The sequence below is a fragment of the Coccinella septempunctata genome, chromosome 2 (genome assembly GCF_907165205.1).
Source record: "Coccinella septempunctata chromosome 2, icCocSept1.1, whole genome shotgun sequence".
NCBI lineage: Eukaryota > Metazoa > Arthropoda > Insecta > Coleoptera > Coccinellidae > Coccinella > Coccinella septempunctata.
This window is the reverse complement of record NC_058190.1, coordinates 54424297-54442368: the sequence shown is the minus strand read 5'-3', so window position 1 is coordinate 54442368 and position 18072 is coordinate 54424297. Positions and strand designations below refer to the sequence as shown.

Below are 18072 nucleotides of genomic sequence, written 5' to 3'. Positions count from 1 at the left end.
GATTACGAATATGCAAATAGAATTATGCTGAAAGGATTAGTTTTTAAGTTATGGTCTATAGAAAATCGGAAATTTTGGCCCTTAGTTCCAGATGAGAAGGCGATGAGTCGACAGGCAAAGAAATTACTGCTGGACGCAGTGTGAACATATCAGATCTTTCAACCTTTTTCACCCAAGTGTGGCGGTCATTCGTAGATGACTGAATAATATGCAGTTAATTGATCCCTCATTGATTTTAAAGATTTTAGGCATAGTGATGGTTTATCATGTTTCCATTCTACACTTTCCATTTTAGCACTAGGAAATTAATTTTTTACGAGAAAATCAAAAGTAAAAAAATTTTAACCTCTGGTTGATTTTGGCGCCCCCTTGAGCTGGCGCCCGGGGCAAGCGCCCCGCTTGCCCCCCCCTAGATCCGGGCCTGTATACAATGCTACTCTCCTTGCTTATTTTCATTTAACATTTTTAATTGTCACTTTTAAGCTTCAAATATTCAATTGACTTTAAACAGATTCCTTCTTTTCGAATTTGGTAGTTGACGTTTATTCAATATATAAAGAATAAGAATTGGATATTTGGTATGTATATATGCAACATGCAACTTGATATACCTACTCATTAAAAATAGTCATAAAAGACTAAAAATTGCCACTACGTCATATGTCAAATTTGACACGATGTATAAAATTTTCTTATAAGTACATCATCAAAATGAGCGCAATTGAAAATATACTAATCCAGCATATTCAAAACAACAAAACTCTCTTTCAAACTGAATTTATTCCGCAGGTTAGGGTAAGAGACTCACACTGTATAGTCTACCTATACTGGCTTCAAGAATTATTGACATCTCGGGCAATGATAGCTCATTCAATGAGATCTATCTGCTTTAAACGAAAAAAATTGAGAAATTAAAGAGAATTTAAAATGATGCCTCATTTAGGTGTTTCTTCATTTCAAATACGTTTCTATATAGATTATAAGCATTCATTTTATTTCTACGATTGAAAGTATAGAAATTATTGGTGATTTCTTGCACCCAGATATAAAGCTGCGTCTGGACTGTCAAAGCCTACTTCGCTGCCAATGATTCTTGAAGCCTGTATGAATTTGCGTTGATAAAAGTAGTTATGTATACTTCTAGCAGTCACTACTACATTCGATACCAGATCATAGAGTCGGATCGCACTGTAGAGGAAGAAAATCGTACGTGGAGAGAGGAACATCCGTCCACAACACCTCAGAGTCAGCGTGTGACAAACCGCACACCGCATTTCGCAACACAAAACCGCCAAATGCACAACATGTTTGACATTTCAATATATGACATATGACATATATGGAGAACATACATCAGTGAGGGTTCCATCTACTGTGCCCGGAAAAAATCTTGGTAGCGCCCGTCAGTCTGGCGGGGTGTGGCGTAGGGGCGCATCAGTCAATCCCACGTAGCGGAGAAACCCTAGCGAGAACAGGTTTAAGCCCTGCCTAGACGGACCGGTCGGCGAATGGAGACCGGAGTGGGTGGGGGACAAGCGGCAACGTCGCCGCACGATAGCGTAATCTCGCGGTCTAGAGGCGCAACTACTCTCCCCAAGCCAGCTATTAAATGATTATTCTTCATTATAGTACCTACGCTCGTAGGAAGTAGATGCTCCGTCTCGTATCGGCCAATTTACGCAGTACGTCCACGTAAAAAACCGACAATTTCGTGTAATCGAGTCCCAATTACGACGCGAATTACACGTATTAAGCGAGAGCGCTTTACTGCGACTACCCTAATCAATGTCATTAACTCCTCCGATCGTTATTAGGTCCGGATTTATACGCGCGATTTGACTGTTTTTTCGGAAGTGACGATTTTATTTATTTTTTTACCCAAACAACCCTCACGCGGATCTGTGACAGTGATCTCCTAAAAGTGCACCATCAGTGAAACATTTATGAGACAACGGACCCGAAGGTGAAGTGAACGAACAGAAAACAACAGACAATAACTAAAAATCGGCAGGATTTGATGTGCGTCGCTAAGGTGTCGAGGTGAACCATCAGCAGCAGCAGCCTTACAGTGTATCCCCCGGCGTACTCACCCGCTGTTAACGTCGGAACGCCTGCCGACGTCTCCACCGTGGACTCCAAGCAGTTCACCACGCTCAACTTCACCGATCTGGGTTCCCCGTTCGGGGGCCCTCAGGAGGATCCACCCGGGACGCCTACCATGTCTAGCGAGGGACACTTGGGGCCGCCAACCCCTCACGAGTCCAACAACTCGACCCCGGTCTCGAAGAGCGCCTTCATAGAGCTGCAACAGCACGGCTACGGCCCGCTCAGGACCAGCTATCAGCACCACTTCAACTCTCCGGCGGGGAACGCTCACGGTGGACCTGGTGGCGGTCACGACGGAGGCTTCCCGAGCCCCAGGAGCGCCCTGAGCGCCTACCCCTTTCCCCCGATGCACCAGAATTCTTATACCGGATACCATCTAGGATCTTATGCCGCCAATTGTCCACCCTCTCCCAAAGATGACGGTGAGTACACGAAACGCGAGAAAAAACGGTTCGATTCGACAAAAAACAACAAAGAAACGAGGAAAAGAGGAAAACTAGACGTACATATTAAGAAATTAAACAATTCTCATTTCAAAAACTACAAGGTTAATCTTTAACTAGGAAATATATATTTTAACAATTCGGTTCGGTTGAAAACATACAAGCTATTGAAAATCCATGAAAAATATCAATTTATAGAGTTATATATGTCATAAACATAAACGATTCCATACAATGAAACCCAGTTTTTCATTTATGTAATGAAACTTCTCCGGACATAAAATTTAACCCAACTCTTTCAGTTACTTACCATAAGATTACCAAAAATTCAAAGAACCCAACTCTTGAAACTAAATTGAACGCTACCTAATTAATATTTGAACGTTTCGTGAAATAAAAGTACTCTTCATATTTTCTCGTATAATACGCCGTTTTCGAATAATCTGATATTTAAAAATAAAAAATCTTTGACTAAATGCAACTCTTTGAAAGATATAAAGAAGTGTAGTATCATAGAATCAGCTTGTTATTCTGAAGGAAATTTCTTTCTTCAAGGATGGCATAGCTTATTATGAAAACTCACGGCTATATCTTTCAATATATAGGACGGATCAGAAAAAATGGCAGAGCAAAAGGTTTTTCTTTTGACCTCAAGAATCTATTACTGAACTGTATGCACAAATCAAAGACTCACCCTTAACACGTTGATAAAAAATAAGAAAGACGTACTCATCATCGAATTATTGTAGGGCTTATGACTTATTTCTCTCCATAATCTATATCAATAAGGGTGTCTCTTGTTGTTGATCCAAGCCAATTCAGAAATACAGAGGTGTTAGTAACAATTATTCCAGTCAATAACAAAATTAAAAGGTGTTGAATCAATCTTCCAACTATTCACCAGTCTTATCGTAATATTATAATAAAATAAAGTGTGAAAACATTTCTATACGTAGGTAATAGTTTACAAAGAAGATTGATAAACGTTTGTCGGTAATTCTCATCGTGTCATTCATATTTCGAAAAGGAAAGATTTATAGTTATTCGATAATCATACGAATTACCTTGAAACACCCATGTAAATATCCATAAATTTGTATAAATTAAGATATTCTCACTTTGTTTCTAAGTGGAGAAATTCGCCAAGCATTCAAATTTGTCCTGAAATTATTTTTTATTTTTTCAAAGATATACTTTCTTCCCGAAGTTTGCGATGATTGATCGTAATTAAATTTTATGATACATAATAATAATTATTCGTAATGATAATAATTCAAATATCCATAAACATCGAATTAATCTTTATTTCATGCATTAATTGAAACAATTTGAATTAATTTTAGGAAATGTTTTTTATTTCGATTCAGTTATTATTCAATTTCGATAATATTAACATCGTTTTTTGTATGCAAGAATCTGCAAATTGTTTTAAATGCCTATTAAACGGAGTGAGGCATACCTAACACTATTCTCGTCAAAATTGATGTTTGAAGTGCCCATTGTTACCTGGAGGCTTTTTCTTCATTCTCTATTCTTTTCTGAAGTGCATATTAGTTTGGGTACCACTAAAGATCTTTTTCTGTCTGACATTTCAACCTTAGATACCTCAGAATTTACATTGTCTCTTATTGTTGTGTTCGTTCTTGGATATTTCCTTAAAAATTATTTACTCGACTTATAACTGTTAGCATTTTTGGTTTGTTTCTCTTTGGAAATACAAAATTTTCGACACAATATTGTTAGTGACAAATTTTTAATCTTTCATATTTTTTTTTCACATTTCTGATAATTATTCAGTTTATAATTTTTCATATTTGAAAGTCTTAAAAGTTTTTTTTATTCTAACGAAAGTAATACTTCCTTCCGTCGGACAGAAAAAACAAAGATTCCGAGCGTGGAATCTCCACTATACAGGTCGGTTAATATTTAAGCATATTAGTCCTGTAGGTACTTCGAAGATCGGAACTAGATAACTGTAAAAGATTAATTTCTGGCCAAAACGATTACTGGACCGAGGCTGAACCTCATCGAGGATCACTCCGACCATTTTAATTTGAAAACACTGATTAGATTTACTTTGGCGATACCTAAAGCCCCCTTCAGACGCGCAGTACTGCTTTAACACTATAATTTTCAAGTGAAATTTCGCAGTCCAAACTCACAATTTTCAATTCTTTGAACAGGCGCTCGAAATGTCAAATTCTGATTTGAAAAATCTGCCAAATTAACTGAAAAATTCAATCAATAATTGAAATTTTCGAAGTTATAATCGTGTGTTTTGAAATAAATTGAAATAAAGGATTACAATGGATATAATATTGAGAAAGAAATAATGGTGGAGTAGAAACGAGTTGAACTTTTGAAAATACACATATAATTAATAAAAGGCAATAATAAATAGTTAACCTACAAAAAAGATGCAATCATTGATTGTTAAATACAAAACATTTATTTGAAACGAATTTCTATGTGAGAGTTCGAAAAACGAACATTTTTATTGAAGGAAATAACTGAAATATTGAATTTTGTATATTTTTATGTGTCAAATAATGACATATTCCAAATTTAGCGATTAATGGTGTTCAGGAAGTATCAACCAAAAAACGCAAATAAAAATTTCTCCGTAATGGTGAAAAGATTTCGAATATGTTCCGCAGAAAATAGTATACCAGTGAAGATACATACAAAGTGAATAAAATATCTATAACAAAATGATTCTAAATGAAAATTAATAATAAGGCAAAAAATGTTCTTATCGGATTTTCAGAGAACATTGAAAAATAATTAGAAAAATAGAAATAAGCACCAAAAAATATACATTTATTAAACCCGATTAAGATCGAAATAAATAAATAGTTTCATTTAGAAAGAACAAATTGATTAAATCTTTCCCCATCTATCGAATTGAAAATCCTCATATAAGAAATGACAAAATTCCAAAGCGATTGTCTACCGAGTGATCCAACAATCTTAATTCCAACGTGTTACATCAATGTTGTTTACGTTCTTTCACAAAATCCGAATTATTTACCCTGTCCATAATGATCTTCCAAGTTATTATTCACACCGTGTAGCATGGGCTTAAGTAGGTATCTTCATTCAGGTAAAAGAAACAGGGGGATCTTGCGCCAGCCAAGAAATAGGCGTTTCTTTTGTCTGTCGGTCTGTGTGTGTGTGTGTGTATACGCTATGGGCTTTTCTTTCGTTGTATCTACTCGACAACTCGGTATTTTTGAAACCGGAGGACTTGAGAGGAATATACGTTTCTTGTCCACTTGTATATGGGTGGAATTATGCCTCGTTTGCAATTTATTTGGGCCTCATGAGAAACCGCACCTACATGACAATTGACAGTGTCCGTACTTACCCATCTAGATCATCGAACACGATAAAAGTAAACAAAATAACATAAAGCAATAATAATCGAAATATTTTAATGGTGTATGATGATCAGTGTTAATATACTGTGATGAAAAGAAAAAAAAACAACTGGACGATACAACACAGGAGAATTGAGGATGATAAAAAGCCATTTAAAATATATACCCATACCCTTTAGGAATAGTAATAAAAAATTAGGATTGCCATTTAAAAAATGATCGATGAACATTTTCTTACATAAAAAATAACGCAATTTTGAATACTAATCGACAAAAAATTGTCTTTGATGTAGCTATTCCAAGTTACAGACTCATTCATAATATAATCATATTTAAAATACGGCATACACTTTTTATGGAATAATTTCATATTAACTAGTAGAAACCACGTTGAAATAATATGAAACTTTGAGTTATAACGCATTCACATTCAACGTTGGAATTCTTTGAATTTCGTAAAAAGGTTCAGCATTTTTCGACCTACCACGTGATCTCCAGCGAATGCAGTTTGTACCAATTGATTTGAACAAGTGAGACTGGTGTAAATTTAATTCGTATTTAAAAAAAATGTTGGAACTGTCCGATTTTCATCGAAAATTTAATTGGGCGATTTATTTCATTTCATGATTTTCAATTAGGCAGTTCCTCGCAATAAAACTTTTTTATGTGAGACGTTGAAACTACATGAGTACCTACTTTTTTTTCAATAAAAAATTTGTTTCGATATATTTAGTATAATTATAGATCATTATCGAATTCCTTAATATTTATTTTCAACCCATTTCGTACATTATCAGTATTTTCTTGAACTACTTCCTCCCAATAGTTCTTCGAAACCGCTTTTAAATAAAAGGAATTATTATTCAATTTGGTGGGAAAAATAAAGATAATTTTTTTACTCTATTAACGTCAGAAATAATTTCTCCGTAAACATTTTAAAAATAAACGAAAATTATCGACCAAAACACGAAAAAATGTGTGCCAGTATGATAAAAGAGAAAATAAAAGGTATAATTTTGCAATAATGGCTTGGACATTCTACGTAGTACAATGATAAGGTTTTCATTATAGGAGAAATGAAAAAATGTTGAGGTAATGCTTCGTAAAGACACACAAGTGATAGAGATTGGCCTCAAATGGAAAATATCGATAGGTATTATGGAGTTTGACATACTGGATATACGTGAAATGATCTTTTGATTTCTCAGCCTATACCCCCTCTTTTTAAGGGTCGAAGTTTGATTTACCACAAGGTCCATCTTTGTGTCGAAATTTTCATCTGCCATTAACCCAATTTCAACGCAAAGTCTGAAACAATCGCCATATTCTTACATGGACATGCGATAACATCGCGAGAGGTGGCAGGGGTCAAATATTCTATGTAGGTTGTGTATGCTGACCCCCATAAATCCGATAATTTATCGACGAATTCTCTAGAAGTCCCCGCCAAAGCCTCGAAAACATGCGAGGCATATTCTATCGGCTATTAGTTTTTAACCAAATTTGAATATGGAACATGCAGGAGGGCGTGGTCTGTTTACGCTGGCATCCAGTGTGACACGACCTCTGAAGCCCATATATCACAAACGAAAATAATAAAAAACCAAGGGCAATTGAACACACACTATCGAATTTAATTACCACCGTGAAGCAATAGTAAGTTATAGCTCAATTTTCCAATTAAACGATTATCCTGGAAATTGATTAATTAGTGACTAATCTATCGGAGAAATAATTTCACTTCTTCCAGCTGGCACCACTGACAGATCCACAGAAATAATCCGGGGGTCACAGAGATTTTCACGATGAAAGATCGAACGATAAATTAGCCGGAATGTGATGGATAACCGTAAAATTGTTGGCACCTAATTGCTACTTTGGTTTACAAATTATTCGCCGGACGGTTCGGATCCTAAGCCGAAATGCAGACTCATCTGAGTGTTGAAAATTCCTCTCGTTTTTTTTTCCGGGGTGGTCTACCTGACGGTGACGCGACGTTGACAGGTGACGATTCTTCATCTCTCGATTAGCATACTTGATCGATTCGATGTTCTGTGCGTATGTCGCGCGGCCGAACATGGTCGTGCAAACTTCCCAGGATTATTTCCCGAATCGAATTTAATTCAGATTTCTATTGTTAGCGTTCGTGGAAAAAGTAATTCATCCTCTGGTACACCTGTCTTATGGAATTTCTTTTGTCTTAGTTCCTAACTTTGTCGTGGAAAATTTACATGAATTATTCTCTGTTTACTGCTAATGGCAGTTTGGCAATTAAGCACATTGACAGATGTTTCATATTTTCCTGCTATAACAGAATAGTAGGTATATATAATGAACATTTCCCAGAGGAGTGTAGAAAATTAGCATTAATTTTCAGTGTCCATTTCAAGTTTCTAATTTGACAACTGATGTCAATCTGCATCTGTGGTCTGTATGGATTTTCCATAGACATAGAGACATGGACTGTGCCTTCCCTTTATATCTATGCATGAAATACGGTCAAAAAAAGTGACAGAGAGAAAAGCACGTCGGGAATGCAGTTGTCTTTTTCTAGAATTTTGATTGGTCTACACTCACCTCTATGTGAACAAAAAAGAGAAAGGTATATCCCGACGAGCTTTTCTCTCTTTCTAATAAATAGCCAATTTCATGCTGGCATTGCTCAGTCCATGTCTCTATGTCTATGGGATTTTCATTGCGTTGGATACTTTTAAACAGTTTTCTAGTATAGTTTCAGTAAAAATCATTTCTCTGTATTACCGCCTTTGAAAATCCAAAACGGATTAAATAATGGATGGAGTAGGTATGTCAAGATAGTGAACACATTTTTCTGTGATGAAACGTCAACCGGCGAATCGGTTAGTCCATCAATGATCGATATACTTCCATAAAACATCCAATATATAAATAAAGTATGTGTTGGCACTCACAATGGGCGCCTCTTCTACCTAGACTGACATATTTATAACAGTGGCGGCTCGTGGTCATGAGAGCTAAGGAGGCTAATAGTTTTCGAGGAGTGTTGGAACAAACTCTTATCAGTCAATAAAATATACTTCTTCAGCATAATGAAAAGTTGTCAGTTCTAAGATTAATTTTGAATGCAAGAGGATGCTATATGCTCCTTTGACTTGTTATGCCTTTCGATAGATCGCGGTAAATTTTTCAAATCTGAAAACCCCGTTTTGAACCATGAAGTATATTCTGTTTGATGAGAAAATAGTAAATATGGCCAGCAGAATAATTTTTCCTGTTTGATCGATCCAGTTAACCAATCACATTTATCGTACCAAACAACACTGAAACTTCTATTCTGACTATTCTGATTTTCGGTAGACTTTAGTGTAATTAAATTTGGTGGAGGTCTTGTGAAGGTTTTAACAACGTGTACAGTTAATTCTCAATATTCAATTCCATTTTATTTTTTGATCCGTATCAGTACTTACCCCTAACGCCCTGACAAAACAACCTATCTTAACAAGAATATATCACAAATTTCCCGAAATTCCAGTTCTCCACGAAGTCGTTACATTCAAATTGAAAATTGAAATCATAACAACTACCGTCGGACAACGCCCCTACCGTCGGAGATCAAGCGAATATAGTCGAAGACGGCACGAAAGAATCGATGGAGAACAGGGGAGCTGAGCCTCCTCTGGTACATTTTACGGGCGAATATGGTACAGTAAGTCAGCTGAATTCTTGTTCGGTTAGTATGCGAGTCCAGAGAACGTATGCGTGAGTTACTCTATCAGCGGAGGCAGCAGGCCCAACAGCCTCCGTCCGAATAGGCAGTACTAGGAAATATTCACATTCGACGCGGCGGACGCGTACGCAGCCGGTGGATTGTACGATTGTTATGCTGGATTTTTATGAGCGGAGGACCGAAAAATGAACTGATTTTTATCTGAATATCTAGTTCAGGTGTTCGGAAAATGTATATAGAAATTACTTTCTGAAAATGAGGACATGCCCGAAGTGAATGTATTTTAGCTCTAAGCTTCATGAGGAGGCTTAGCCTCCCTTGCCTCCTCTGACGAGCCGCCCTTGATTTATAATCGCTGCCACCAACGTAACCTAAGCGGATGTCAATATCGTACATAGAAGGCGAGCATTATAAATGCCACGTCTGACGGTTGACAGATTTCATAAGAAATGAGACGCGTGGATCGTTTCTACTCCAGGGCATGCTTCAAGTTTTTCGATTTATGAAAAGAGGGATTTTTCTACGGGAGTTGTCATTTATTTTGTCATTTTTGACATTGATAACGTTAGATATTAATTAAAGAATCGAACTTGACGCTACCATCTCTTTCGTTTCGACATACGACAAGTGACGCTGTCACTTGTCATGTAGAATATTTACGATTTGGAGTCATGGGGGTTGGATCTGACTGTTGCAATCTTTTTCAGACAAATGCTTGTCGCTGGAAAGGCCTTCCGGTGGCGGAAAAGGGAAGAAAATGAGGAAACCTCGCACGATATACTCCAGTTTGCAGCTGCAACAGTTAAACCGAAGATTTCAAAGGACACAATACTTAGCTTTACCGGAAAGGGCGGAATTGGCAGCTAGTTTAGGATTAACGCAAACTCAGGTAAGTGAATTGTTGAATAAACATAAATAACATAAAATGAATTAGAATCATGGACGTTGGAACAGAACATATACATACATATAACTGGTACACTCCAGTTCTCGGCTTTCACATCGTCTTCAGATGAAAGATACCTACTCCAGCGGACGCAGTTTCCGTTACTCTCCTCGCATTCTCTCTCATCGAATCGCAACCCAAAGAAGCTGCTCAATAATAAGAATAATAACATACCTATATCGAATTAATAATTGTGAGCATGAAATTCGAAATTGCCCCGGTAGCTAGTAGACCAAACGTATAATAAGAACAAGAAAGATAATTATCGTTTTTTAACTCGATTAATAATAAACGAACGGCGCGGAGCGCATCCAAGTAAAGAAGAAGAAGCGAGAACATTGTTATGGTCCGCTTTTCTATGATCGCGGTATGTGTCAAGTGGATTAATGATCTAACCTCGGAACGGTAGCGGACTTAATAAAACGCAATATAAAATTCGATCCGTGCCTCGTACCCCCTTCACATCACAGCCTTTTGACGTGTGAATGGAGGACCGAGAGTCCATTTGTTACGTCGATTTTCTTTTGTTGAGGCGCGACGTTGATGCGATTCATTCCGAATGGTAATCGGGCACTGGAAACAATGACGCGGACGCATTTTTCATTTTCTTACCGGCGACTTTCTTTGTGCCCCACCGCACTCTGTGATCGTATCTATTTGTCACCTGCCCGACTGGCAATTCGAGGTTATCCTCCAGGATCACTTCAAGAACCGTTGACTGCACTGATCCCTATACTAATATAGAAAAAGAATAAGGAATTGGTGAAAATTTTGACATTTATCTCAATGAATTTCTTTCCTTTCGATGATCGGAGAAAATTACGGGGTTTTGACAATCGATCTCAGATCGTGGTATAGGTTAACGTCAGTTTTGACGGAAGCATGGCACCGATCACAGAGCGGGGTGTTTTACATCGATTCGACCATACATAGAGTGAAGAGTACTGTTTTTGGCCTCAGTATTTAGGAAATTCATTTTTCTTTACCTATTAGAGACTGGCTGTGAAGTATCGACATATTTGAAACGATCGGAATAAGAAAGGGAAGAACGAGTCTTCACCTGCTCCATTCCCGACGACTCAATTAAGTCTGGAGTGACACCAGTCAAGAGTCGGCTCTTAACAAACATCGTAACCCGAAGAAAAAATGTCCGGAATACGACATTCCGTATATGAGGGTTCGCCTAATTGAGACATCAATCATAAAATAGAACATCACCTGTTTTCGGCGATTCGCGTAATGACCCTTATGAAATTCCCGGTTTTTTTTTGCGCGCCGCGCGAAACGGACACCGTTTTTTACCCGCGTCGTAACGCCAATTTAATTGCCCGTCTTCGGATCGCCCGAGGACGGATTGTAATATTAATTATAATCTATGTCTATGCTCGTCGTTGTTTCTTCTTTTTCGACCGTGTTCCGAGCCGCGCGCTTATTCAAATTAATGGAGCTTAACGATAGACTTGCATTCGTTTCCGTTACGGAGCGGCCTGTCCCAGATCGACCGGCGTTTTTTCGCCCGCGAAAATGCCTCCGTTCCGATTTTTTTCCAGAGTCTCGGAATTCCTGGGCGTACGCCGCGCGGGGTTAGAGAAACGGTGAAATACCGGCGAAATTGGGGAAATTGCTCTGAATTATGGACGTTTACTTGGGTACGCGGAACTCCGACTGATCTTCCGGCTATTTGCGGTCGGTACGAGAAGGTATTGTGCCGTGGCAGTTGTTGAAAACATCTAATATACCCTGGAAATGATGCCGATTCAACCAAAAAAATTAAATTCAAAATAACCGAGGCCAAAATCACTTCACACAGTTCTTTGACTCAAACTGAAGTTACAAACTCTCTTCTGTGATGGTTGTCAAATCTGACATCGATTGTCAACCTCTCTCGACTTCCGCTGTCATCATACAACTTACTTGTTAGGTTGGTATATCTATGGATGTCATGCAGGATCTATGACGACCTATTGCGTCGCGAATTCTCTGGTCTCCGCGATAGTTGTCAAAATTTTCAGTAGACGTCATATACATACCTTGATTTATTTCCCGAATGAGATCATACAGTGAAAAGGCGAAGCGAATCGAAGGTATAATAATCCGAATCTGACCTATTGATCCTACCGGTCGTTAACGAGCGAATTGCCGGTGGATTTTTATCATTCGGCAATCAATCCGTCGATCGATACGGGATGCAAAAGGCAATGGTAAAAAAGCAGCGCACTAACAACATTACGAGACGTGATTGTTTTCTTCTCCTATCGTAGAACTGTGCGGAGATTGTGGAAGCGGCCGATGGAAGAAAGGCAGGTTTGGTTGGGAGCAGTTTCTGATCCGCTGAACCGTGAATTTACGGTAAAATCAAGATGAAGTGTGTGAAATCGAGTGTGGCTACCGTGGCGGACAATAAACCAATCGAACAAGGACCAATTCCGGAATGGGAGACACCGAATAAGGTCCGAAATATGACAGATGTAACCTTTTCCGGATCGATTTCTCTTGACGCGTTCGGATTCTATGGTCACTAACCTCAACAAATAGAATCTGACATCGAGAATCTGACAGTACTAGAGCCGTTTTTTTCCTCATTGTGTGTCTTCTATTTGATACAATTAACAAAGGCAACTCTAATTTCGGTACTTCAATAATGAATCGAAATGAGAGACCGTCATCAGAGGATCCGACCCTGAATGATATCAACCACTCGAGTAACAGCCTCAGCGGTGCCATAAACTATCCAGCACGTCTAAATTAATTGAATTATGTAAACTAATGTTAGTTTTATTGCCGCATTTGTTACCAGAGAAAACTTATTCACTCATTAGACCGATTTCAGTCCGGCGGTCTCTAATTGAGTCTTTAACTTTCTGCGGTTGGTAGCGGCGGTGAGAGATGACATTTGGAACGGACGATTAGGGTTTTCTCTTTTTGCCTTTTTTCACCGGATCGGCCTTTTCGTTTTCAACGGTAATCCGTTAAACGTTAAACAAAGAACGCTCTTCCTATTATTCCATCGTTAACGTTAATATTCCTATCGTGAAGAAAAGAGCTGACTGTCGTTCGATTCATTCGAAATGATTATAAATGAGTAGGACGTAATTCCGGTGGAAAGTGCTTAATCCGATGATTTATGGAACGCGGCCTCGTAATCGCGCACAGAGATACGTCGTCGGATTTCTATGGACGAAATGGAATTTTTCAAATTTCGAGTGATATTTCCATTATGCCACGGGGTAATTCACATTTTCATTTCGTTTCTTTATATCTAGATGCGGAGAAATTCGATAAGCACACGCGTCGCTATCGATTAAGTCATAATTTATCGACGTTGGCCGTGGGGTAGAGGGAGTAAGGAAAGCGTTTTCGTTCCGTCTGTTAATAAATAGGAATATTGAAATAAACGCGCAAAAGGGGGAGGGCGCGGAATATATCATGTCTGGGGGGTCCACCGAGTGGCCATTACTTATTAATTATGGCCCTAGTTTCAGTTTCGATTTCGAGTACGCGTCCGCGACACAGCCCTAATTGAAATTCTATGCTACACATTAACGACCCATAGAAATTTATTCATTGTCGGAAATTATACCGTGAATGGATATTGGATATTCTTCTATGAAATTACGATTTGACAGAATCGACGAAAATGTTGACGCGTGACACTGTCTCCTCATCGAATAAACGGTTTCAGTCCTCCGAAAAATCTATTTAACTTGTGAGAAGTATAGCGGTAGTATCTTTTATATTTGAAATATACAATGTGAGTGTTTATTTTACGATTAAAGTGTTCGATATTCTATTTCTAACCTTTGTACACCGTTCTATGGAGCAGTCATTACAAAATCTGAGGAATTGTGTTGCTGGTAGCAGATTTCCTATTTCCCCGGCAGATTTTGAAGGAGTCGTTGAATGAATAATTGATCGGCAATTAGTCCGTGAGTAATGAATCGATTTATATGATACGCGAAGTTTATTCATGCCCAGGATATTATGTTGGAAGTTGAGTTAATTTATAAGTAATTGATAGATCAATAACAAGTTTTCGAACGGTATTGAATCGAGTAGCGCGGACTCACCGGCAAATTGAGTTCTTCAAATAAACATTCGTGGTATAGGCTTCGCTTAATGGGCTACTATGATGACTTGCCGATTCCATCACGATAAGGGCGTTGCGACTTCCTCTCTGGAAATCAGAACGACGTCCCCGATGCATCTCACGCTTGACAGAAAGTCGCCCACTTAATGGATTATATCAGAAAAGATAAACCTCTGAAAAAAACTGGGTGAAAACTATATGATACCTTTTCTGAGGGCTACAAGAATAATTGTTCAATGGCGATCTAATTTCGTCGAGAACCAGTAGTTCTATGGAAAAATACGAAAACGACGAGTGGAGAATTTTTTTTCTCCAATTCTTCCATTGGAATCTACGTATTACTTGCTTCTGATTTCATATTTAATGGAGCATTGTTAGTGGAATCATTTCTTCAAAATTTCAACACGTTTCCAGTTATTGATCCTAATTGGTCCTTCGAGCCGGATTTTCGTTTCCGACGTTGCCGGATCTAACTCGAAATCGCGAATCGCGGGGGGATAAACGCAAATATGTGTGCGGAGAAGAAGAGACGACACAATGGAGTGCGTATATAATAAACAACGTCCGTTAGAGGGAAATCCCCCTGGAATCCTTAGGTGGGTTGATTAATACGTCACGGCTCGCGCCGTGCCCTCTCCGACCACGGCGGACGACTACCGGAAAATTGCATATTTTGCTCGTGAAAAATTACGAACAAATATAATAAAGCCCATTTTCAGCCGTTTAATAACGATAATTATCGGAATTTATTATTATATTTTCTCCCCGGCAACGTGTAATTTCGTTCCCGGGACATATCAGATCGGAGAGCGGCCGCGGCTGGGCATGAATAACGCCGGCTGAGGCCAGCAGACCGGGTTCTTCTCGTCTACGCCCACCAGAACCGTCGTCGACGTCGACGTGGTCTTCTTCGTGGGACGGGTTGCTTAACCCCCGTATCGACCGCGTGCTGGATACGGAGAAATGAGAAACGGGTTTCGGACCACGAAAAAAAGAAGAAGAAAAAAGTCGATTTCCCGCAACACCCGTCTTCGTATTTTGCCGGATAAAGTAGGAATTCTCATTCGACTCAACTCAGCCATTCTGGTTATTTTTCCAATGAGAACTCGTCGTTGAAAACTCAAAATTCTTTGAAACGTCTTATTCTACCCAATCTGTCAACCCTCGGAGACGGCGGAAAATTTCGGCAGCTGAAACCGAACGCAAAATTCGACGTCCGATCGACTTTTTCATGCAACCGTCTTCGGCTCTGACGCGACGAGAGAGGTAGTACGAGATGAAGACATCGCTTTCGGAATAATTTATATTGACAAATGAGGTGTCACCGTTGCCACCACAAATGTCGAATACAAATGTTTATCGATGGGCTCATTTGCTATGCGGATCGGTGGACTCGGACCGAGTCGCATCGCTGCCGACTAGTTTTTGCGCGGGCCGTTCGGCGAGCATCACAAAGAAGAAGAACGGGGGCCCCGTCGGTGATATATTCTGTGCACACGTGCGGATTCAGGGTAGCGGCTACCGGCGTTTTCGACGATTAAGTCTCTCTGGTTCGATCGTCTCGAATCGAATATGTCGATCGATGGATATAACCCAAACTTGGGTTGATTCGTTTGATATCTATGACAATTCCGAACAAAAGTCAGTTTTACGGAAATGCACGATCTCTTTGCGTCGTCATGGAAACCATGGCCGATTGTCAACGAATCGTAAGTTATATCATGTTGACGTAATGATGGATTTCGAAATTAATGAAGAATCTATAAAAATACGGTCTAATTTTCATAAACCTCTGGGGTTTATCCAATACCACGATGCTATTTCTGCATATATTTGAGAGATTCTCGAACAATTCTACAAGATTCTGTGCTAAGTTTCAGGCAGTTCAGGGGGGTGAAACTCCCTCAGTAATGACGTGAACCGAGTGAACTGCTGCCATCTCTGAAAGGTCAGCGAATTAATATGAAAAAATGTTAGTTTCCTACGCTGATAATTCTGCGCATAATCTAGAGTGACTTTGTAACATAACCTAAGTTAATCTTTGATTCTGCGCTTGTGTGTGAAATTGATATGTCAAATGATCAACATTCGATTTCAAGTTTGTTTGTTCATTTTATTATAAGTTTTCGTTGGGAAGAAATATTGTTATATACCTAAATTCAAGAGCAACGAGTAACAGTGAAAGAAGAGAAAAAATTGCCTGTTCTTATGGTTCCTTATAGAGTTATGATTGGCATAATTCTTCAGAAGCTGGACTATTAGGAATTCGAAGAATAAATCCTTTCTGATTACGCTTTTCTTCGTAACAAAATTTTATCCGTGAGTTTCCCGTCTATAGTGTTTATCTATGAGGCAGTTCACAGACCGCCGTGTATGTGATGTGTCAACGGTCGAATCATAGAACGAAGGGTGACAGATTTTGACGCGAAATGTACATGTATCGATTTTTGTGGTTCGCGTTGACGTTCGAAGCGATTTAGATTCTCTCCTCTACCGCGAGAGGGCGGATGCGGCCCTGCCGCTCTTCTTCCTTTTCACACACTCGCGAGCTCGTAATTTTTCGGCGGTCTCCAAAGAAGAGGCCGAAAAAATCGCGAAGTCGGTGAAATAATTGAAGACGACATTGTTCGCTACCGATTTTTTTCGCCCCGTATATATATACGATTTTCTCCCGGTCGTTCGTAGAATGCCCGTCGAAATTTTCGGCGCGCATCCATCACGGAACGTCGCGCGTAAAGCCCTAGGGGGAATCGGGGGGGGCACGCCTCCACCGCGTATGTGTGGCAACGCCGCGTCGCACGGAGTCCTCGCTCCGCCGATAATTACAGGGAACCGAAAACCTTTTGACATTTGACCCGATCCACTAACGAGCCTCAGACGGCGATGTTGACGTGACTGAGGAAAATTACAGTCTGGCTTTCCCTCGGATGCCTTTTCGCTTTTCCCAGGATGTCTCACGTGTCCTCCTTTCCCCGCGAAGATTCCTTCTTTTGGGTAATTGGGTTGCGAAGAGGAAAATCTTATATGGCGACGGATTACAGCAACCTTCCGCGAATTGAAAGAACCTTGAAACTGTCAGAATCATAGATTTACATCATCATACAGATGTCGCATAGAGAAGGCATATGAATCTGTGGTCGAGCCAGGGGTGGGTAAACTGATAAAAACGACGAATCGACTGACATTTGTTCTTGACTTGAATTTGTTTGCCAAATCAATCTTTTCTATTTCACATCGTTGAATGTTGGCCGAGCACGACTGAGATAAATTAATATTATAAACTCGAACGCGGAATAAAACCGATTTTATTGGCCTCGTCCGTTACACGCAGGTGTTTTTCCCCTGATTTTTTCTGCCGGTCATTAAGTCCCGCTCTTTCAATTTCTTCACTTTTATGATTTTAT

The 18072-nt window shown here is 39.2% G+C and overlaps 1 protein-coding gene and 1 long non-coding RNA gene across 3 annotated transcripts in view; both read left to right on the top strand.

Moving 5' to 3' along the window:
* Positions 1 to 1618: 1618 nt before the first annotated feature.
* Positions 1619 to 18072, top strand: part of LOC123307963 (homeotic protein distal-less-like) — a 76097-nt gene continuing 59643 nt past the window's right edge. For both annotated transcript variants that reach the window (XM_044890472.1, XM_044890473.1), the window contains exons 1-2: positions 1619 to 2528; positions 10343 to 10524. In XM_044890472.1, the coding sequence (XP_044746407.1) occupies positions 2219 to 2528; positions 10343 to 10524 (492 nt within the window). In that variant the 5' untranslated portion in view covers positions 1619 to 2218. The remainder of the gene's footprint in view (positions 2529 to 10342; positions 10525 to 18072) is intronic.
* LOC123307964 lies at positions 12589 to 13413 on the top strand. Its single transcript, XR_006537025.1, has 2 exons — positions 12589 to 12782; positions 12843 to 13413. It is a non-coding gene; the product is annotated as an uncharacterized LOC123307964 (long non-coding RNA).